Here is a 24,343-nt window from a genome sequence, read left to right on the forward strand (position 1 = left end):
AGATCTTCTATAAAATAGCTTCGAACCCCAGTGGAATGTATCTCGTGCATAGATCGAGCGCATCGAGATAAGGCGCCAAGCGTCTAAGCGTCTAACGAGAGATATCGCGTCAATAACAGAGGCACCGGGATTATCAAGGTGCATCCGATCGATCCGAGAATTATATAAATAAAGAGCTATCATAGACGACAATTACGCTTACCTAATAAATAACACGACAACGTGCTCGACTGGTCGGTCTTGAATCGTGATAGCCTGATGTAGGGGTTGTCGAGCAGGTATATTGTTTTGTTACTGATAATAAATAATTCATTGTATTAAAGAATTAAACACTTCTTTCGAATTGCACGGAAATCTTCTAACAAACCTCCACCAATATTAAGCATTCCAATTTTAATTTTAAACCTTAATGGTCAACACTTTTCTATTAATTCTTTGTGGGCGAGACTGTCTTAAACTTCTAACATTTCTTTTCATGAAAAGATCAGACACAAACGAGAAGATTAACTCGACTCATAACGTCTACATAATCCGTCGTTCGTTTACAATTCAGCGATACAAGTATAATTATTATAAAACCTTCTTTAACACTAGCACTGCCGAGTGTTTAATACAATTGATATGTAATTCCTATAAAAATTGTAATAACAGATTGCTTTGTCTCTTCATACATTCATTACACTATTCAAGTGAAACTATTTATTCTCAAAATTATTTCGAGTATCCAATGCTTCGAAGATATATTATTTCGCAATAATTGCGAAACAAAAAAACCAATAATTTTCACTGGTACGGTAGTTCCAGTGTCAATATCAACATCGTACAGCCATGTTCACAAAAACATTCACATACTCCATAACAATCCACAGTTCATTCGTCTTCCGTCGAATCCAATAATCCCATGTCAATCGCATTCAAAGGAACAGGAAATCATCTCGCGATCCGATGCCCCGGCGAGCGACATCGCGTTATGAAATTACAACTTTTCATTGGTTCCAAGACGAGTCCCGATATTCTATCCGCGCCAGATGCCGTTTAAGTTCTTCATCGATTCCAGTAATTAATTAGGGTAGCAGGAGTCTGCACAGGCGACGCAACGTGATGCGCGCTGAAACACATCGTTTACCGGGAAAATGTTGTTCGTATCGGCACTGCCCGCTCGAAACTTCGAAATTAGGTCGATAGACGAGCGATTCACGTTTATTTTGACTGCGCCAGCTAGGCGAAGGAACGAAGACGGAGGTCGACGAAAGTCACACCGATAATGCTTTCGAACATGGCCATTAACCATGCGAGTAGCTGTTCCTGCGGTGGCTTTCTGTGCAACCCGTGACGCACGTACATATGCATCGGCTGCAACGCGAGTCCCGCGCCACGAATCTGTCTGGAACACGCTAAAACTATCTACACGTAACCCCCGATTTACGCGGAGTATCCGTTCCACGTGGGTTCGTTTTGCGCGAATGAAAATTAGGTGAATAGAGTTTGTAGATATAATTGAGAGCAAAATATTTGAAAGAAAAGCTGGTACAAGCTTTAGACATACATATTTATTTCGTATAGCTTAACGCTAACGGTACCGAAAACCGGTCAAATTACCGGATGTAACACTAAAACTACCAGACAGGTCAAAATGATCGATTTCTGATTTCTTCTTTTTGCAATTATTAAAAAGATAACAGATGTTTCTCTCAGAAATTATTAAAGAAATTGATTTAGCAATACTTAAGTTGAATTGTAAATCAATTAGTCTCAATGGATGCATCCTTGGTGTTTCTATAGAGGAATTTTAACAAGTCAGTGTCACTGCTCCGTAGTTTGAGTGTTAAAATTCTGTGTTTTCTTTCATTTATTTAACACGAAACATAAGTCAATTCCTATATTTTCCGGTTAATCAGTTTTTCAATCTGTCTTTCCTTTTTTTCTGTTTCCAGTAAAAAAAAATATATCATCCAAATTGTTTACCATTATTTTGTAGCCAGGTATTTGACTGATCATGCTAGAAAAAGTGTCGGTACGGTTCGTGTTAACACATTTCGAAATATTGTGGGATTTTTTTCTCTATGCACGCATGTCTTACGCGTTGATGTTTATTTAGAAATGAAAAATTTCGATTTTGTTGGATCTTTGGTTTTTGTTAAAGTGTATAAGACTATGAATATTTTCTTGAACTGCTCATTCTTGAGAGACAAGCAAGTGAAGCCTGTATTCGGTCTTTCAGCGGATGATATTTAACCGACGTGCATTCTATTAACCGTTTAGGTGCCACGAGTCTTCGCAATCTTTCGTTTCAGATCAGAAATTGAATTACGCTTTTCTATTTTCACGTAAAAACGTTCTAAACGATACGATCGACCCATTTTTCTATTTGTAAGTAGGTAATAAAGACAAAAGTCTTGCGGAGTTAATCGACCTGGCTAATGAGTGGCTCATCTGTTGGAAACGAACACTATGAACTTTCTTATTGGTGTGACTGTTATTGTGTATAAGTTATGTTTACATCATGTATGAACAATGTCGCGTAAATAGTGTTTTAATGCATCGCGTGAATAAGAAACTCGCGTAAAAGGGTTGTCGTGTAAATGGAAGGTCAGGTGTATGTATATGGTTCGATGCACTTTTATCTATGGAGAACACGTACGCTTCCTAGCAACAGAATTCTTCGTGGAGACGGGAGAATTCCTTTAACAAGGGAAAGATACAGGATGCAGTTCGAAAGAAAAGAAAATCGTGTTTCAATTTATTTATTTATTCAACATTTTCTTGACGAACGATCTATTCTTCTCGTTTTGCCTAACGTTATTTCGGTTACTTAGTTTCTTTTCATGTTGAATTAGATTGTTAACTCCTTGCCTTATGATTTCTTTCTGAATTAGGATCGATCTCATTACTTTGTTATTGATAATTTATTAAAAATAGAATACGATAGAATTATTCTATTTCGACATTGTACGTATAATTATGAACTTTTATATTGAATATCAAACTTTAAAATTTTTCTATATCGAACCAAATGGCGAATGTGAACCTCACGAGTGCAAAGGATTAAATTTCATTTGTAACTTTTTTTCTCCCTTTCTCATTTGTTTGAACTCCTTCGAGTAAATTATTCATTCATGGTATTTTATTTAATTTGTGTTTCGTTTACTTTCACAACGCGAAATAACGAAGATTTTAGTTGAATGTTTTTTAGAAAGTCTACTTAATCGAAAGTTTTCGAGGAGAGTAAGTAACTACTTTTTAAATAACGTGCTTGAGAAATTAGCGTCCAGCAATTTCGAACGTAAGAATAATGGAGATGAGAATTTCAATATAATTTGATCGGGAGGACGAGTCGTCGCCTCTTGAAGCCATTCTTAAATAATCGAGTTACGATATTTAAGAAGACGAATATCCGCGGATTAAAGTAAATATCGCTCGGTAACGAGGAGAATCGCATCCTTGGAAAATTTGGTTAAAGAGTAATTGAAGAGTGTTTTATAGGCGACGAGCGATAGCTTAAAATAGCATGAGAAATAGTGGAAATCGATACCGAGGAGTTCGGGATGCGGTTTCGTCAAGATGCATCTGCTTGGTGTCTGCGGGAATCAGTGTTTTCGTAGGTACACAATTCGAGCTCGGCTATTTAACAAAAACAAATAAACACCTACCTTTTAAACTGTGGAACTTTCACGAAGAAAACTATGGCGTAAGTAAAAATCATGAAATAACTATAAGAAATAAAATACCTCTTAATTACGGTCATTCTGGGTGTGATGGCGCGATTTCATTCAGATCGTGAAATTTCTATATTTTCAATGATTTTTAGTGGTGTACCAAATCTTACAGGCCTATTTAAATATTCTTCTTATATGTATTTCATTAGACAAATATATTTTCATTCTGTTAGGTATTAATAATATTTATGATGTAATTATTCATTATTCTATTACTGATTGTCCAAGCAAACACAGAATCTTAGTTACCGATGAGAAAGAAACATGAACACTGGATCTACTAAGCAATTAGTCTGATTTTTCCATAATGTCTTAAAAAGATGAAAAAAGATATTCCTCGAGATTTAAAGCGCCCCGTACTAATGGATTCATACAAATACACAGATCTGCATCATAATTTTTCACAACAGCATTTTCACAGTTTTGATCATTGTGAAATAATAATTTCTAGATGAGTCATTTTGACCGAATCGGTAGTTAATGTTAACAAATTGTTTGAAGCAACGCATCTATCTGTTTAGCAAAAATGTTCATATAGAACAAGCTACATCTCTAGTATTAATCACACTAAAATATGCACGAAAGAAAAATGAATTGTCCTGCTACAAGCACTAATGACGAGAAATTTAAGCTTGTCTCCACTACGGTGAAGAACTCTCGCGTATATTTGTCAAGAAAAACGATACGAAGTAAAGTCTTCAAACTCCGTTTTTATAATCTTATAAAACCGACCAAGGCGGTACAAACTTTTCCTCTTCGAATAAAAATCGGTATATGCATGAACATCCGCAGAACGCTGCGAACCGTTGCGTTCTATGAAATGGTAAATAATGGGAGCGATATGATACACGTGTTCTAACTGTGTACACTATATCCAGGCTAATGAAAACGAGATTTGATTAAATCCATGATTAAGAATTTCGTTCGAGCTTTTATCGGGATGCAACGCAGGCACGACGAAACTGTGCTATCTAAGATCATTCGTCGAGATAATTTTCAGCTCGCAATTAACCACTGTCAAAAGAGTAAGCCTGAATCCGCGGTCGATGGCGGTGACTCGACGGGAACTGAGACTCGACTCTGAAATCTAATTACGAGCCCGATCAAAGATTTGAGCGGAGGTTAACCAAGATTCGACCGTACACCGAGAAAGCAATCGAGCTCTAATTGAAGTACGACCGTGTCACGTCCATGTACAAACAACTTCCGGTGGATTTCTAATTGAAGAAAAGGCACTCTAGATTGCGTCCTCGCCGTTGACACCACTTGTGCCATTTAAACGGTCTGAGAAGGTCAAAGTGGATAGATATTTCGTATGGAGCTGCCTTGATAAATCACTTGTGCAAAATGATTTTCAATGAATTATTTCAGAAAATTTGTTAACACATTGTTCATCGGCAATTTTACGCAGAAGATATCCCATGTGACCGGTTGTTATTTCGCAATTAAATATGAAAGTGAAACAATCTAAATAAACTTTGAATATTTTGCTTCTGCAATATTCTGTATTGCCCTGTGATTCAAAAATTGAAATGGCTAATGCAAGTGAGAACACGAGTTAACTCGTGACCAGTCAACAATGTGTTAACACTAGCACTACCGTAACAGTTGAAATTATTGGTTTTTCTTGTTTCGCAATTATTGATACCTTAAAAGCATTGAATGTTCGAAATCATTTTGAAAATAATTTCACTTGAATACTATAATGAATGTTTAAAGGAACTGGAAATAATCTGTTGTTATAATTTTTATAGAGATTACATATCAACTGTATTAAATCCACGGTAGTTCTAGTATTAAAGAAGGTTGTATGATAATTAGACTTGTATAGCTGAATTTTAAAGGACAAACAGATTATGCAGATGTTACGAGTCAACCTGCTCGTTTGTGTCTGGTCTTGACCATCCAATTCTACTTAAAAATCGTTCTGCGTCGAGAAACGAAATAAGGCAGTTGTCTACAGTAATTAACGTAAAAGTAGAAAAATAGTTACGACAGATTACAGAGAAACTTAATTAACAAATTCCATTTAAATTCCATGTCGTAGAGAAACAGCGTTATTTTGTATGAAATCAGCGAAGGAAAATTTGAGTATATTTGCATTAAAATGAATTTATAATTCCACTGTATATACATGGGTATCGATTTTAATAGTCTCAGTCTCATTGCGAGATACGTTGCACATGAATAAGCAGAAAAGAAAAGCTGGACTCTAATGATAAGAAAGGCACATGCAACAAAGTTCAGATTTACGAACGATATAGACGTAACCCTTGTCTGCGATCTGCGCAACCTATTTTAAATACATTGACCTACGACCAAAAAGCACAAACTTAGAAACTGTGTGCATATTTTATTCGAACAAAACAAGATGTGAAGATTAATTGTTTCAACTATTTGTGGAATTTTCTTAGACGATACTAACAAATTTCTAATATCTTTGCATCTAGCGTAAGAGATTTATTTTTTTTAAGTTCAAAACGTCATTGCACTCTATTTTACACACAGCAGTTTTTTAATATTTTTACACTCAACGTAAGAGATCTATTTTTGTTTAAAAATTCAAAGTACCTTGGCGCTCTATTTTTTACAAGATCTTTTAAATTCTTTACGCTCGATGTAAGAGATCTATTTTTGTTTAAAGCTCAACATACTGTTGCATTCTATTTTATATAGCAAGAACTTTCAATATTTTTACACTCTATGCAAGAGATCTATCTTTATTAAAATTCAAAATATTTTTGCAGTGTATTATATTTGCAAAAATTTTCAATATTTTTACACTTGATGCAAGAAATCTATGTTTGTTTAGAATTCATCATATCTTTGCACTCTATTTTACACAGCAAGGGTTTGTATTAAAGCTCAAAATATCTTTGAACCCTATTTTATATAGCAGAAACATATTGCATCCAATTTGGTGTTCCTCAGTGAAAAAATAAATTTCGTAGATGCCACCTATTTTCCTTTGCAACGTATTAGGGAACTCCTTGACGCTCGCACACGTGAACATCGTCGACCAAGGAAGTGAAGCATCGCTCATAAAACCGAACACATGGTTACGAGGTCGATTTATGAGGATGGGTGTGGATGCTATTGCCGCGATGATATTTACAGACTACGTCTGGCATTACGAGCACCGAATTGCATTACGATAAAGACCCGAAACCCGGTTTCCATTAGGCGATATCACGGCACGTCGGATTCCAATTTTATTACTATATTTTACCATCAATATTCACTCGCGCATACGTACATTGTCGATCATTTTTAAAACGTTGTTAATTTTATTTAATTCTAGTTTGCTTTCGAGTGGTAACTCAAAGCTATTTTCGATGAGCCTTTTCCACTGCAACGAACGATTTCCTTTTAAACGAATTGCGTACAACTGTCATTAGGCATGGAAGATTTACTTACTACCATTTAAACTGGAAATGACGGCTCTTCTGTTTTTATAAACTTAATTAGCTTTTCTTGTATAATACCGTCGGACGTGTTTGCTGTTCGAACTCGTACGTGTGCAGTTAGCACCGTTGAACACCGCGTTTGTTGAACGATGAAATGTTATTTATTTATAAATGTCATTAATATGAAATATTATGTAATAGTATATAGAAATCTAGGAACATTTTAAAACATTTTTAACCATTTTTATTCATCTGCTGGTAAAACATCTGACAAACGAGAGAACCGAAATCCCAATTCTTCGAAAATCGAGCGTGAGAAGCCCTTTATGTTATTTCTCGGAAAAAACGTTAACGATTCAAGCAAAATGAAAAACGTGAAAAAATAAGGAAATGTGAGAATGCAACAGCTAGTCTCTAGCTGCTCGCGATAGATCGCCCTAACAGGAGATATTTAATGTATTATTAAATATGTTAAAATTACAGAATTCTAGTAATGGGAAGACATCAGTTGAAAAACGAACTATAGCCTTCTTAATACAGAAAGTATTTTAACCCCTTGCCCTATAATATCGTGTTAGACGCGTGATGAAAATTTTTACTTATTCTTTCATAATAAAGGCAGATAGTATTAGAATTTGTTATTAACGGTTTGGTGTTATAGTTTCTAAATTATACTATTATTTACTTACTTATATAACTAACTATTTTGATTCAACATCAGTTTCCTTTTTATAATTCTTTTCAAGTAATTTGGAAGTCATCGGTGACTACCGTAGCAGTAAACGTATTAATCATATTAAATGCTCGTTTGTTGCAGTGTTAAAAATGAAACTGTCCTATAAAATTTACATTTACCATTAACCAGTTAACTGTGCAATTTAGTTTGAAAAATCTCTCATTGCCTGCGCAATAAAATTGAATAATAAAATCTATACTCGTCAAACGCAGAGCAAATGCACCTGTAATATATTCTAACGAAAAATTAAAGCAAAACGAAGGAGAATTACACATTTACCTGGAAAAAAATAAAGAATTGATATAGTTAACAAAATTAGTACCATTTTGTGTTTCAAGATAACGAGTATACTCGTCGAAAGCAGTTAACTGGCTAATTTTTCGATTTCTAAAAACGATCCACTTTCCCGAGATAGTCAAGTTCGAGAATCAGATGGCAGGTTTGGTAGATTTTTAGTAGACGCGAAAACATTCGTGAAACATTAATCGACCGATACCGAAGGGAATAATTGCCCCTGTGGAGTCAGGGTTGCTAGGCGTAGCGACAGTCCCGCAACAAATTGAATTTGAGTAGCGGAACAAGGTACTCACCAAGGACACGACGTCAAGCTGCACGCTGTGGCAGAAGATGCGTCGAAACCGACGGTAGATAACTTACACGTTTTATCATAAACCAATTAACCGAACGAATTCGATTATCTTCCGATCGACGTAATTCAATTCCGCCTTGGCCGGCACACTTTGTACGTTCGCGAAGAAACGGAAACGATATTCGACGCCCATGGAGCGTCAATTGTTCCTCGCACTTTATATCTCGTTCATGATTTTATTGGCTCCGTTTTCTTCTTAACTTTGAGTTTTAACACTAAACGCACTGGCAATTTATATATAAAATTATTTATACCGTGACCAGTCAAATAATTGATTATAAAACGAAGGTAAGCAAAACAATTTGGACAATACATTATTCTTAGTTGAAACATAAACAAAAGGGAAGACAAAAATTGAAAACCGACTAAATTAGACAATGGAAGAATTGATATGAAGCTAAATGGTTGAAAGAGAATGTAGAATTTTACGTCATGTTTTGAAACCGGTCATTTGACATTTAGTATTAACACTGAAATTAGCAGACAGGTTAAAATGACATTCCTGATTTCTTCTTTGTGCAATTATTGAAAAGGTAACACAATTTTTTGGGGAATTACTAGAGAAATTGTTTCAATGATACGCAAATACAATTATAAATTAATAGAAATTTTAATGGATACATTCTTAGAGATTCTATAGAAAAGGATCCGAAAAATAATTTGACTATTCGGTAATAATAAAATAAAAATTCGGTAAAAATAAAATTTTACTACCGGTCTACTAACCGGTCGTAGTACGTTTAGTGTTAATATATCGGGTATCTCATTGGTTTTAACTTTTCATCCCCGCGAGCGCGAAAAGCTCTGTTATTCGTCGCGGAACAATTCAAGATAGGAAGACTGTGCTTTGTTCACGGTTGTCTTTAAGCGACACACACAACTTATCTGGAATTCGTCATTGGAAATGTTGCGTGAAAGTTGGTGTAGATATAATTTTGACAATACAATCGCAAATGGCTTTGTTGTTAGAATATTTTTATTCTTAGTATATATAAATTTAAAAGTGTTACTATATGAAAGTTATATTTGTTTTTTATCTGCAGTGTTATGTGATTCCAATTGAATATTTGTGTGTAACATTTATTTACTTTTTACTTATTATTCGTTGCTTCAAGGTGGAACTGAAAATACAATTTTTAGGAAAACTGAAGCTCTTTTAGGCGGAAGCTCTTTCAATTCTATAGAAAATCTACGGTTATAAGGAAGTTCGGAATACTTCGCGACTGAGAAACAATTCTCCAATCAAGCCGTACGAAATACTGCCAGTAGTATTTCACAGCGTCTCGATTAAAGTTTTACGAGTCGAAATTTGTTTTCGCTAGGAGAGCGGGAAGTTTATGCATCGTAGAAACGCGGGAAACTACTGTACGAAATATCGTGTAACGTTTTGAATCCTTGATTAAAGGAAGGAACCGGAAACATTTGTGACTCTCTTGTCAAATTTCAAATTCGTTTCTCATTTACAAGCACAGTTTCGCATCTAATCATTTCAGTAGAGAAAAGTTGAAAGTTCAAGAAATGATAGTTGTAATAATAAGTACAAAAATAAGAACAATCTATAGTATAATATTGTATAGTAGCATTTTGAAATAATATTTCAAGTCGAACACAATTCACACTCCTCTGTAATTTAACTTATTATGAAACACCCTGTACAATATTAACAGATTTATAAAAAAAAATGTTCCCTTGGTATTTATAAAAAAGTACATGTAGGCGCTTCTAGAATTTTTTAAATTTTATTCCGACCAATGACATATAATTCATTGTATTTCAATGAACTGCATATTTGAATATTTAAATGTATACAGAATCGCATCGAAGGAATCGAAGTGAGAATTTGGATAAAATTAAACATGCCCGTTAACCGATAATTGCTAGTGACAATCTGGGACAACTGTTGCTCCGGTGAATGGCGGAACAGTTCGAACGGTATTCGATTTTCCTTTGACAGGTGACGCTAATCAATTTGTCTATTCGATTTCGCGCATTCCTCGGAAAACTTTCGACTTGTTTATAGCCTCAACGTGTTCTACGAAAACTTTATAAGACATTCTTATAAATTTAAAAAAGTTCCTATACGGTTCAATTCATTTAATAAGTACAAGAATTTCAATTGTTACAGCAAAGCTATTGATCAAATTTCCTGAATGCGTAAATATTCTCTCTCTCTCGTCAAAATCGAAAACACCAAGAAGTTTTCGAACTACGAATTAGAGTATATATAATCACAATTTTTTTAAATTCGTAATAACGAAAATGTATACTGCATTTTGTCACTGATAAGTACTATTCTTCATAGTAAAAGTTATCATCTTTTTCAACTAAAAATGACTAAGTAAGACTATTTATTTAAATCAAGAACTTCGAGCGATCTCGTCGTAGTTTTCACAAACTATAAAAGAACATTTAATCTTCGTAACAGCAACTTTTTTCTACCTATCGTAGATCACATTCGTTTTTAAGGTTTGCCCATCCCCGAAAAGTGAAGAAGTACGAGGGAGAAAGCATTATTATGCGACACCTTTATTCATCTCGTCCACGAACTCGCAAAGTTTCCAAAAGAATGGAATTTTCGTGGAGCTGAAGTTCCCTCATCAGTGTTACGCCGGGAGAAGTAGCAACACTTAAAAGCAAAATCCCGTAGCGTACGATGTTTTCTTTCTCTTTTGCTGTACTCTGACTGGGTTCGTCACCGGCGCGTTGATAGAATGAAGGCACCCGAGAAGAATGCGAATCTAATTGATCAGAGTCGTGCATTTCCCTTCTTGTATGTGTTTTCGATAATAATGTGCTATTCGTCGATACAGTCACATCGTGATTAACCCTTCGGAATGAAATTGGGCCAGACTCGTAAGGAAGATCTAAAGGAAATTAATATAAATATTTCTCACTCTATATTATGATTATAGTCCCCAAAATCGGATCGCGTGGTTATTTTAAAAACTCGCCTTGGAGATTACATTATTGCTTTGGAAACTAGTTTCCAGCCATATCGAATGCGTTAATTATTTTTCTATTATGAATTATTATACTTTCAAGCAAATGTAATTATTCACAACCAATGAAAACATAATATAACTATATAATCCGATATAGTTGCTAATGAGCTTATTAGGTTGTCGAAAGAAAAAAAAACATAAATATAATATTTCCAGCAAATTATTGATAACGAAATAATCCCAAAAAATGTAGTTATGAAAGAAACAAATGTAAACAAAATACATTACGAAAATCCACTTCTGCCCTTATACTGTACCGAATGTCAACTTTCCATCAATGTACAACTCTCTTTATTACATGTGAGAAGAATCTCAGGACAGCACAGAGAATAAAAGAGTCTCTCGTTATGTGTTTTGTTTATAGTTTTCATTGCTTACGTGTAACCATATTGACGAAAAGCAAAATTAATAAATTAATAAATTATTAAATACCAAAGAAAGTTCGTGCGGTTTTACCGATATCGCTGGTATCAAACAAAATAAAATTAATTTATGAAAACTTTTATTATAATATAGTTATTTTATATTATATAATTATTTTCCTCTGTGTTTAACCGTTTGAATCCCAAGTAGCGCGATCGCGCTTCTCCGTTACACTGACTACGAGTGTCAGCTTATCAATTCGTAGAATTAGATTATGCTTATTTATTTGTTTTCCTTCTAATTAATGTTTATTGGCGTTATTGCCCGCTTAGAAATTGAAACATGGAACGATCGTACTATTTATAATTTTCTTATGTAAAAATAGAAAAGCGTCATTCAGTTTTATACGCGTCATCTTAAAACGCAAAATGATACTAACTTTGTCAATGGTAAATTATTTATTTTCTCAGATAAATGCATAATTCTCCTTCGTTTTCCTTCTGGTTTTGGTTGGAATATATTATAGACGCATTTGCTCTGCGTTTGACGAGTATAGATTTTATTATTCAATTTTATTGCGCAGGCAATGAGAGATTTTTCAAACTAAATTCCACAATTAACTGGTTAAGAACCCGCACAAACTTTTTCCGGTACCTATTCGAAAATGAAAAGAGGAAAGATGAAAGCTGACCAATTAGACCCGCATTGCTTCCATGGTTCTTCTCCCGTGTAACGAAGAGCATCTACGCAGTCGTCTGCAAAACGTAACACGATCGAGATGCATACTCTTTCAAGATGTTTCGCCAGCGAAACCATCTGAATCAAGCGACCGCGTGTTTACGCGAGTACCATGCGGACGTGTCATTTTGACGAAGCTATTCGTGGGCTAGCTTTCAAACAAGCAATAACAGTGAACAATTTATGAACGATGCCGATCGTCCAAAGGTCACCATTCTCTGACCATTGCGCTCGCTGCTACCACTGTACCGCTTCCTGGAAACAAATTCCGACTTCCGGCAAGCGCGAACAATTCAATGCGTCTTCGCGAGCGCGTGAACAGTAGCGACCATTCGCGCGGACGTTTATGCAAATCACGCGTCTCTATTATTATTATTATCAACGAACGTCTTTATTGCACAATAATAAAACGATCTACAAGCCGTTGGAACGTCTCGAACAGGTTGCGAATAAGAGAATTTTTAGCGAATCACCAACTTCGTTGCATTCAGTAAGAAATGATTACGTTGAATCGAATTACATTACAATGGACAATAAACAAAACTCTGATGACAGGTGTAAACCGGTTTTCAATTTAGTTTTCAATAAAAGGTTTCAACGTAAACATCTCAATATAGAGTCCACCTCGATAGAAGAATGGGATTGAAAGTTTCGACATTTTTCATTGAGTTGAAACCACAGAAAACTTTTCGATGCTTACATACGATTCTAATGTTCCATATAAAGTTTACTGTAAACTTTAGCTTTTGAAGATACCACTCCGAAATTGTTTGACTTAATCGTATGGAGGTAACTGTAACGAATTATCGGCGAGAGAAACATTCCTACTCGAGCGGCATCGGTGTAACATTCTTTCACTGTCGAGTTTCAATTTTCAATCGGGTTTATCAATGTTCTCCTCGCAGATACGAGGTTGTGATGAAAGAACGTTGCGTCGAGAAGGTTTAATTTAAAAATCATCATCACTTGGAGAATAGCGAACCGGACGAATATAATTAAATTATTAATTTTTCCGAGAACTTCGGTTAATTTGATACACTCGGTTGCTTTATATCTGCCCGTTTAATTCGAAACTCGTTTATTACTAGTTTTTGTTCTTTCCTTTGGGTTTTTTTAATAGGTTCGAATTTCGGAACACTACGAGAACCTTTTTTCGGAAGGAGGACTTCAAAAACTGCGGATCACACGCGGCCGCGCGGCGGCAACTGAGCGCTTCCACTGATAGAAACGTGACTCGAAGTGCGCGCGCAACTGTTGCCGGCACGACGGCGACACCGTCGATTCTACCCCCGAGAGTTCGTTCTTATTTTTGCGCGGCGTGGTACACCTTATCGTTCTCAGAGCCTCGAAAAAATTGAAAATAAAAAAATTCATGATTTTTCGAGAAAAATGCTTCTCCCTTCATTAAATGTAACAATTCACCCAATAGCACATGAAAACTCACCCCCTTCTGTATAATTTACTCTTCTTAACTATGTTGACGAAAGTAACTTTAGAAAGAGAATTTCTAAATCGTTTCAATATATTGAAAGCAGAGCGACACTCGAATATTAATGAAGATTGTATTTATTAATATTTCAAATACATATATTACACGCATTACATTTTGCTATTTACTTTATTTATTATTTCAGTTTACTTCTTATTCATTAGTCTTCCCAAAAAGATTGAAACGTTAAAGACGATTTCAGTAAACGAACAGCTAACATCCCCACTAAATTTACCACCCTACTTATCACCGAATCTAAAGCTCGCATAAAAGCAAATTCCATTTAAATCTATCGATAAGAGGTATCGATAAAGAATACTGCGTGCAGTACTACCTAACAGGCCCCTTTCCAAATCTTAGCGCTCATCCGCCCGATCCAATTCTCAAAATTATTGATATGTCGAAGGCCAATATCAGTCTCGGAAACCAGTAGTTTATAACCCCACTGGATTTACTGGCTTACCCCACCCTGCCTACCTCGTAATATACTTCCTCAATATTATCCCATCGGTGTAGTCCAGATCCCGCATAAATCCGTACACCTGACGCGGCGTAGCCATAGATCTTCACAACGATTTTGCAAGTACGCCGAGTCTGCCGCTCGAAAATCTCCGAAAGGTATATTTTTCCGGGTGCGCTCGCGTCTAAGTAGCGGGTCAAGTTGCCTCCCCCCGTTTTCCGCGTAATCGCTCTTAAACCGCGCTTTAAAAGAGACTATCGCGCGATCGTGGGCAGCAGGGTCCCTTTAAGTCGGTGTTTTTCATACGGGTGCACGTAACCGAAGGTAGTAATTTAACTGCATAAATTTATTGTCGAGTCATTGTCGTTACTGTCAAATCTAGCCCCCAATGCCTTGTCGTTACAGGGAACACGTGAGGCGTGCCGTTAATATACACGTGGACAACGGCCAGGGGCGCGCCGAAGGTGTTTGCTGTCAGGATGCAAACTTTTATTGGCCTCCTCTTAAAAAATTGGAAAATATCATGATTTTTCCACACTATTAATGATTATACTACATTGTATAATTCAAATTAGATATTAGGTGCGTAAAATAAATATTAAATATTTGTCTTTTGCCATCTTATTTCATTCAGTTATAGTTTAATACAGCACTTTAATTATTCATTCAGAAACACTTCAACAGTATTGAACTGGTACCTTTATGTGATACAATTATGATACCACAAATAACTATAGCAGAAATTGGTGAAGCAAGTGTACATTGAAATGAAAGTAAACGACCAGTCTGATTGGATAAAGCACCCTCGAGTTGGCGCGGCCCTGGCAAAAGCGATCATTTTCTTCGGTCGTAATGAATAGACGCCGCCACACGCGTACGCAGGGCCGCGATCAGATCCCCGACCCGAAAACCGCGCGATCCCATTGGATCTACACGACTCGTCGATTGTTTGCACGACAGCGCCCGTTATCGACATGTACCGGCGATTGAATTTATACAGCGTGCAAAATTGGATTGTCTAGGAACACGGCAGCGATAAGAGAGCCCACGTCCGCGAACAGACTTTTACGGGCGTTTCCGTGATTCATTGGCCGCCGATGTTTCGGATGTTGCGCGATCCGAAGGCTGATATCGTAGATCAAACGTTGCAGGTGTATATACATTTGCAATTAGAAATTGTTTTGCGAATATTAACCCTTTGCCCTTTATTTTCTCTGACAACTGAACTTAATAAGACTGTTGTATCGTTAATAATTTAATAGACGAAAGAAGTTTGATATTTATTTTGTGAAATACGTTTACTCTGACGGTTGAAGATTGACGATAGACATGTTTAACACATTGAAAGCTACAGGGGTCGCCGATGACCATCGCCCAAATTCAATTACTGTAATTTCTACAATTAAACGATGATTATTTGAAAACATTTCTATATTATAAGTAGTATTACCTATTGCAGGACATTTAACAGGATAAATGTACAATGACAATAACGAAATTCAATTAAATAATTCAATATTATTTCTTTTTCATTTCGCATATTCTGTACCTTAAAATCGTGGAGCATTCAACGTGTTAATTTGTGTTGGAAGTAAAGAAATAATATTTAAATTTATCGAATTTGATTTAAAAGTTTCGTAAACAATGGGACACGATATTGTAGGAGAAGGAGTTAAGGTTTTCTCGATGATAGTGCAATCGATTTAATTGATTGTTATTTATGCAAGAGACTTTTATTGTACATAATTAGAACTCTTTATAAAGTTCTCTGTACTTCCGTATATCACAAGTACACAGAATATATTGGAAAAAGTAAAATGAATCTGCTTTCAAGAAAAGTCATTAAATACACTGTGGTACCAATGTGGTCAACGGATCTTATTATTAGGTTTTGTTCGAAAATATCGTTTATAATGTTTCGCGAATAAAATGAAAAAGGGTGTAGAATGAGTCTCAAATTTGAATTCCATGTATGTATTTTTCATAAGCGTTTTCACTTTCTTTTTATTTTGCCAACTTCTCGAACCTCGGCCAATAAGAAACAAACATAAAATTCAATGTATAAAGTGTAATATTGTATAAACATCTCAATACAATAAATTTCGCAAATGCATTGAAAGAAACGTGTAAAAAAAATATATACATATATATACATATACATATATATATATATATATACGTTTCGTATTTCGCAGCATGACTCGCGCATCGCAGCGATGAAAATAATGGGGAACACGAGAAAACGGAGAGATCGTGGTACGAAGCGGCGAAAAAGAACTTTCATAAGCATCGTTAGTTTATTAACAATGTTACACGCACAATCATACATAAAACAACCTTGATTATAGATACTTATGCACCACGTTTTACAGAAACGGGCCACGCTATACTGCTTTTCTTTTTTTTCTTTCTTTTTTTTCTATCTTAAGTCGTTATCTGTATGCCATGTCCGTGTCGAGTGCCAGTACACTGCGTCGATTCTATCAATCGACTAATATCACTTTACAAACGCAAAATCTATCAATGATTCTAACTTACGAACAAGAAAAAATATCGAAAGGGGAGGGAAGAAGGGGTTACGTGCATCCGGAAGGGGAGGATGAAAGGACAGCGCGAAAATTTCCACCAAAAGGTGAAAATAAAAAAAAAATACTTCTAACAATAATAATAATCATATTAATAATAACTATAATAATAATAATAATAATAATAATAATGTATCCCCCTCCACATATAAAAATTACAAATTACAAGGTCCAAGCGTGCTGGACCGGCTTTTTATATTTATACATCTTATAAAACTGTTTCCTCTCTTTTTTTTCTCTCTTACGGCAAGGAACAAACGAATATCTATATTTTCCTTGTAAAATCGTCGGGATTCGCTTGGTGTTCTTGAATGTCGGCAGACGATTTAAATCGTATGTATATTAAAGGAGTTCAATTCGAGAAAGGAATGGGAAATTGACAAATATATCGTCTACGCGTCGATATTAAGATTCTTCTTTTTTTTTCATCATTTTCTAATACATTCCTTCGTTTTCGTTTTTTCTTCTCTCCTTGTTCATCAAGTCGAGAACGAACACTCGCGTCTCGTTTATTTATTTATTTTTTTTCGATTTTCTTCTAAGGCTCTCTGCTCTCTACTTCGTTCTCATTCGCCTAAAAAGATCGATCGTATCGGTAAGATCGATCAAGGAAGACCGCGGCTCTTTAGCTTTCGTTCTTTCTTTCTTCTTCATTTTTTCTTTCTTTCTATCTTTTTGTACAATCGCGTTTCGGAAACCGGGTAAATGAAGGGGGATGAGGAGACTAGAAATCCGCGGCGCGCGTTGCGAAGACGCAACGGGAAACCCGTCCGAACGCGAATCTCTTCGCGACAGCGCCGTCCGTTTATTTTATTTTCCCATTACTTTCATCATCGTTGCTCTGCCTCCGTTTTTGTCCTTTCTATTCGTCCATTCTTCGCGCGGCCCTCAAAGTCTTACGAAACGTTAGATCGTAGACAAAATCATAGATAAACCCGTGTGATGATCCGTGATCGCGCGTCGAATGAAATTTCTTCGTTGAAAATATATGTTACATATAAAAAAATAATATTATTTTATACTAGGAAATCCGTTTCGAAAGATCATTTTTTCGATGGCCGAATAACATGAACGAGAAAAGGGAAGCGACGCACGCGTCAGAGGGGGGAGGGGGGGAATGTTGAATGAGCGACCGTTCCCGCGCGAAACGGTTCCCATGACCTCTAGGAATATGTTAATTTTTTTCGGTTTCTCGACTTGGTCCACGAAGAACTGATTCCCCGTAGCCGAAAAAGAAGAAAATGATCGTGGACATCTCTTTCGATCTCTTCCCTTTATGCTTCAGAGTCCGCTGTTACAGCATAAACTCGTTAATTTCTTTTCTTTTTAATTATCCTTAACTTATGCTTCACCTTTTCTTTATTCCTTCGACATAGGAATCGTTCAATTTTTACGAACGAACTAACCCTAAGCGTGTCCGATCAACTTTCGCTCGATCTTCCTCACAGCGAGGGTGGTCTCAAAGACACGTACGCGTTCCCTGACAATTAAAAGAATTTGACTCCTCTCAGAGGATACCCGTGAACCAGCTCGGATTTCCGCCAAATGCGAAGCAGCGCTCTACAGTCAGAAGAAAGGAACGGGAAACGAACGTGGGGGGAAGGGAAACGACAAGAGAAACGGGAACCGGAAACGTCGGATTGAAGTGGGGTGCAACGCGCGTTTCGTAATCTCGCGAGAGACTATTCGACGGAATAAATAAATCGGTCATACGAGTGTTTGTCGCCCATAAAGGCAAGTAAACGATTTTTACTTGACCCTCGCGTGGCGATTAAGGTGAAACCGAACACGTATCGGTTACAAGACTTCGCGGAACGATTCGCCAATGGAATCGTTCTTCGTCCACCGTTCTCCTATCTATTTCTCGCTTCTTATACAGTTTTTTTTTCTTTTGCTAACTGTCTCCCTCTCTCTCTCTTTCTCTCTCTCTCTCTCTCTCTCTCTCTCTCTCTCTCTCTCTCTCTCTCTCTCTCTCTCTCTCTTTTTCTCTCTCTCTCTCTCTCTCTCTCTCTCTCTCTCTCTCTCTCCATATTCTTAATGATACAACTGGGTTGCGTTTTAATCAACCTACCAATGTACTCCTCGCTACACGCATACACATTCTATACTTTGCATGTAAGTAATGCCTATTTTCCAAAAGTATGTATGAAATATGCTCCGACCGGAATAAATTACGTCGCGACTCTCGAGACATCGCCTCAGCTAGTTAGAATCTCGTTCTTTCTCGTCCAGCTTGGTGTGCTAACGTTGAGGCGCGCACGGTTCTCAGCGACGCCGCTCTATCCTCTACATAAACACGCTCCGCACGATCAGCGGGAGAGACACGAGGAATTCGTTCGACTTTCGTGAGCGGCTCCAATTAAGGGTCTCTCGCCAAATTGAGAGGATTGCTGAACGATCAACGTGAACCGTGAAAACTGACATGAAAATCGACGTCTCTTGAATGAACAGGTGGCTAGCTAATTTCACGAATCGAATCGCGCCTCGCCCGTCGATTCACATATACTACATTTACCGTACATTCGTCGCATTCCCGCGATACCCTGGCCCGCGGTTCAATCTACTTTACGGGAAAAGAATCTGTTTTGTACTGTCGGTATAAGTCAAACGCTGGCCAAGATATCATGAACACGCGCCAATACCCGTTTTTACTCGTTATTGCATCGTTATCTGGCCAGCTGTTTGCGCGGCACGCACACACCCATTTCATACGTGAAATTTTATTTGCATCTTACGATCAGTTATCGCTCGCTGGCATGCTACCCGCGCTACGGATCGTTTGCCCGCGTTCGTCGTGACAAATAATAGCGCGATCCGTTCATTTATAGAAAAACACCCCTCATTAATTAAGTGAACGCGGCAATCGCACACTTTCCTTCGACGCGTTGAGAGACCACTGTCACATACACGCAGGCGATATAGTGATTTTTAGAGTTCACTCATCGAAGAACCGAACAAGGTTCGTTTCATTTTTACTTCCACTATTTTAGTACTTGATGCCTGATTAATTAACACGTTCACCGCCAGTGTATGTGACTTCGCGCCCTCGCTTTCGGGGTACCCGTACCTTGATCTACACTGGTATCAAAATACGCATTCTACAAACTGTACCGTTTACATCATGGCGAATAGAAATACTCGGTGCTTCAAAATACTGAATTAAACAATTGAATTATAAATTATTCGAACAATAGTTGACGTGTTAACAATATAAGTACGCCTCTCGCGAGCTGACCGACTGTTTACAAGCTGAAACTGCTTAGAGCAAGAATCTTCGATAGCAAAAATATGAAATATTATAATATTTCTATTACAATATTTACCAATCAATTAAACGTGAATTTGAAACAAGAAAATAAAAAACTGGACAAAATTGTGTATGTGTATGTTAATACCAGTTACACGGGAATAATACAGTATTCTCCCGTTCCGCGAGCACTTTCATTCCTAAATGGCGAATGTTTACAATTTTAAGATGTTACAAAATTAGAGAATATTTAGACCAAATTTGACCTACAAATCATTTACTTATGACTCGGTGTGTAACCTTCGTTACCTTCACGTTATGATCCGTGAGGTAAATGTTCTTTCCTAGCTTCGACTTGAATTCTCATGTTAGCAACATGCTTTTCATATTTGCTAATCGTTAAATACTCGCTTTGACAAGTCAATCCTTTTTTTCGAGCACTGTCCACGAACAAAAGTTCTGCCTACGATGTAAAATTGAATTTATACTGTCAATCAAATGTTTGCAGTCACGAAGTAATTTCAAACTTTTGCCCGGTAATGTTACGGGGTACGCGTGACGGGAGACTACTGAGATCAGAGGCTGAAGAATCACTGCGCTTATTGATCAATGAGACGATGAACACAGTGTCTTCTAATTCGATTATCTATTCGTTCGCGCGAACGTTCCTTATTTCTCCCATGAAACGACTCATCGTGTTCCTGTCCAGAGTAGCAGTGATCCATGGTATTCCGTTTCCGCGAAACACATTCACTTCCATTCATACCGACGGTCGCGTCCTCTCAACGCTGTTTGTCCATGCGATGTGATCCTTTTTCATTTAGTATAAATGTCTCATCCGGTGAGGTCGACGCACTTAGGCAATTCAAAATTCAATACACACGAGTATATACTTGGCTATACGAGATGTGTACTTAATGAGGAATTCTTAACGATTAACCTTACTCGTATTAGTAATATGATGCTTATGAGTTTATGAGCTACCATACTAAAGGAAAAATATACACCACTGAAAGATTATATCGTTACCTTTATCGCGATCGCCATTATTATACACGGACCGCCGAAAGCTACGTCTGCACTGTGCATACGCTCGGTGAAGACACGATGTTCAAATCAACCGAGAAGTCTTGATCGCAGCGGGACTGCGACATATCAATCCTCTATTTCGCTAACTTTTCTTTTCTGTTTCTCGATAGATTACAGAACACTTTCCATCATTCCCACGAGTATAAACGGTTTCGTGCGTTGTAATGAACATCGTTATCCATCCCATATATAGATAGTGAAGCACATTAAAAACATAGCGGTAAGCTAAGTAATATGCAAATATTGGAAAACCTCCACTAAATCTATGCAAAGTATAGCTTGTAGAATACCATTCATTAAAACTAGGACTTATCGTATTATAATTATAATCCAGTTGCTTTATCATCTTCCCTATTATCTCACAAATGTCGTGAATCATCTTTTCCATCCTCTAGTTGCTTTTTTCCTTTCGTTCTTTTCTTTTTTTGTTTAACATAGTAATATGACTGTGGACTCTGCTTCACTCACCGACAGATTTGTTTTGGTCGCCGCCTCGGTGGAAAACAAATCCGTCCTCGAAACCATTTCGCAATATTTATATAAATGATACTATTCTTAGCCAGCAGTCATAATTTATATACAATTTAACAAACTGGATGCAACTGCCTTCTTTCACTTTAATTTCTCTCTTTTTTTTCTTATTTATTTATTCTCCAGTTCTCACTTCTCGTATTTTTATGATGCAGATAAATTACGTCATAAAATTAGAATTCGAGCTCAACTCACTATGCCCTGCCATGTCACATTGAACGATGTAAACAAGTCAAAATGATTCTCTCTCTTCGTTTCTGTACGCGTTTCTTTTCCTCTGTATATGTGTACGTAAAAAATCTTCGTGGCAGAATTCTTATACAGCCTTCAGCAATCGCAATCTCTATGAGACACGCGATTCGAAGAATCTCGTCGAAAATTACTGGTTTTACCATTTCCAACTCCTACATTCTGTGAACCGTGCAGAGACTGGTTAAAATTTATTTCAAAATGGATCAAAAATTGAAATAACTTTTACCACATCTTTCACTGCGCCAACGATTCAATCCGATTAGCAGATTTAGTCTTCTTTTTCACGCACTTCCTTCACTTAATACGATTTCTGTTCAACGATGGTTTCAATGCGCCGAATACTGTGACAGGTCACCAACGGCCGACGTCTCATTCGTCTATGGCGCCGCTTGGATCGTCGGTAATCCTCAATCGAATCAGTTACAGTAGTTCAACATTTAATTAAATGTTCGCAAAAATTTTAATATTACTGATCGTAACATCAATTCGATTAAATAATTTCATAGAGTGTTTTACCGTTATGTGTCTATTCCGTTCGGTAAAAGCTCCTGCGTCACAGGTAAGAACACAGGAAAATCATTCGGCATGCAACACGTCGAAGAAAGAAAAAAGGAAAAAAAACGAAACGAACAGAGATAATCATTTTTACTTGTTGAATCTCGGAGGCCTCCTCAATCGTGGTATCAGTTCAGTCCTGACTGTTCTGGCGTAACTCGGAGCAGCATACTGATCCGTTACGGCGATCGGACTTTGCAGGCTTTGTATAAACATCGGTGAGTCCTGCAGCTGTCCAACGCCAGCAGCCTGATACTGGTACTGGCTATTCGCTATATCCGCGGTCGGATAATGATTCGGTTGCACGAATTGAGGAGGATTATCGTATTGCGGATACGGGATCGAACTCTCCGCGGAAAACTGCGGAATTACTGGATTTACGTTCACCGGCGTGGTCGCAAAACTGCTGGGATCGTAAGTCTGGTACTGATTTAGCTGTCCAATTTGTGTAGTGCTGAAGGGTGGCGACTGAGGGAACTGCGATGTGTCGGGGAACAATACGCTCGCGACAGTTGGCTGAGGAAAGCTTTCCGGCCTTGGATAAGGCGACATGTTCGCCGTAACGTTACTCAAACTTTGAACATTCGGTATTCCGGCAATCTGTGAGGTACCGTAACTGTGAAACGTTTGTCTGCTGTGGTCGAGATCTTTGACACCACTCTGCAGAGGACTTCCCATATTTAATTTCGACTTCGAGCTTGACCCACTTATCTCATTGTGTTTGGTTCTTGCCTCTGTTACGAATGGGTGACGAACGTTCACGATACTTTGCGGTGCACGTAATGGCGGGAAGTTGATCGGAGCCATCTTCGACGTAGGATTCTGTTGCTCCAAAGCTTTCCTAGCCACGGCGAATGCCGTATTATCGTTCTGCGAGGTCGATCGAGAATGATATGCGCTACTGGAAGTTCCGTGGTTCTCCCTGTGCAATGTTGGAACAGATGCCTGATTCACAAATCTTGATGGTAAATTGTTCATAGCCGTGCTATTCCTCGTTTTGTAATCCTGATTACTTATAGACGATTCTTTGTAATCGGGTTGTATCTGACAGTTCTTCATTTTCGAATCGATCTCACTGGAAAACTTTTTAGTAGAATAATCTTTGGACTTGGGTGGATTTTCATGAGGAACAGTACCACTAACACAAGATGTAGTAACACCTCTTACACTACCGAATTTAGAGCTGGATTGATTCGTAGTCACTATTGGCGAGGGTTTTGGTAACTGTTGGTCATTTGATTTTATATTGTCATTGTTTCCACTATTCTTCTTTATAGGTTGATTTATCCTACTCGTAGCGATTGTAACACCCGATGTGGTGGCGATTGTGTTCAGAGTGGCATCTTTGTTCCCTACTATGGTGTTTACTGTTCTAACAGACAGTTTAGACAGTCTATTTTTGTTCCCTACATGATCAAGTTTTTGACCACTTTTACCCTTGTCTGGCACTTGATTATTCACTGATAAAATTTTGGGATCTGTATTATTATTTTGATTTTTGGGCAGCATGTTATTGTGGGATTT

The 24,343-nt window shown here is 37.2% G+C and overlaps 2 protein-coding genes across 20 annotated transcripts in view; both read right to left on the reverse strand.

Annotated features, from left to right (window-relative positions):
• Dh31-R (Diuretic hormone 31 Receptor) overlaps positions 1–13,840 on the reverse strand; it is a 179,581-nt gene extending 165,741 nt beyond the window's left edge. For 7 of the 19 annotated variants that reach the window (XM_076366583.1, XM_076366589.1, XM_076366569.1 and 4 more), the window contains exons 1-2: positions 13,312–13,840; positions 8,450–8,732 (exon numbers count right to left, since the gene is read on the reverse strand). The gene's annotated coding sequence lies outside the window, so the exon portion shown is untranslated. Of the gene's footprint in view, positions 1–8,449; positions 8,828–9,596; positions 9,687–11,032; positions 12,629–13,235 lie in introns of all 19 variants that reach the window. The other 12 variants (XM_076366586.1, XM_076366579.1, XM_076366572.1 and 9 more) reach the window with 11 other exon arrangements.
• A 2,998-nt stretch (positions 13,841–16,838) lies between these two features.
• LOC116425452 (uncharacterized) lies at positions 16,839–24,328 on the reverse strand. The gene is made up of 2 exons (XM_031973163.2): positions 22,491–24,328; positions 16,839–22,423 (listed from the first exon to the last, which is right to left on the reverse strand). The coding sequence occupies exon 1, from the start codon at positions 24,326–24,328 to the stop codon at positions 22,910–22,912; it is 1,419 nt and encodes a 472-aa protein (XP_031829023.1). The 3' UTR covers positions 16,839–22,423; positions 22,491–22,909.
• Between the last annotated feature and the right edge of the window lie 15 nt (positions 24,329–24,343).

This window comes from Nomia melanderi, chromosome 4 (genome assembly GCF_051020985.1).
Source record: "Nomia melanderi isolate GNS246 chromosome 4, iyNomMela1, whole genome shotgun sequence".
Classification (NCBI taxonomy): domain Eukaryota; kingdom Metazoa; phylum Arthropoda; class Insecta; order Hymenoptera; family Halictidae; genus Nomia; species Nomia melanderi.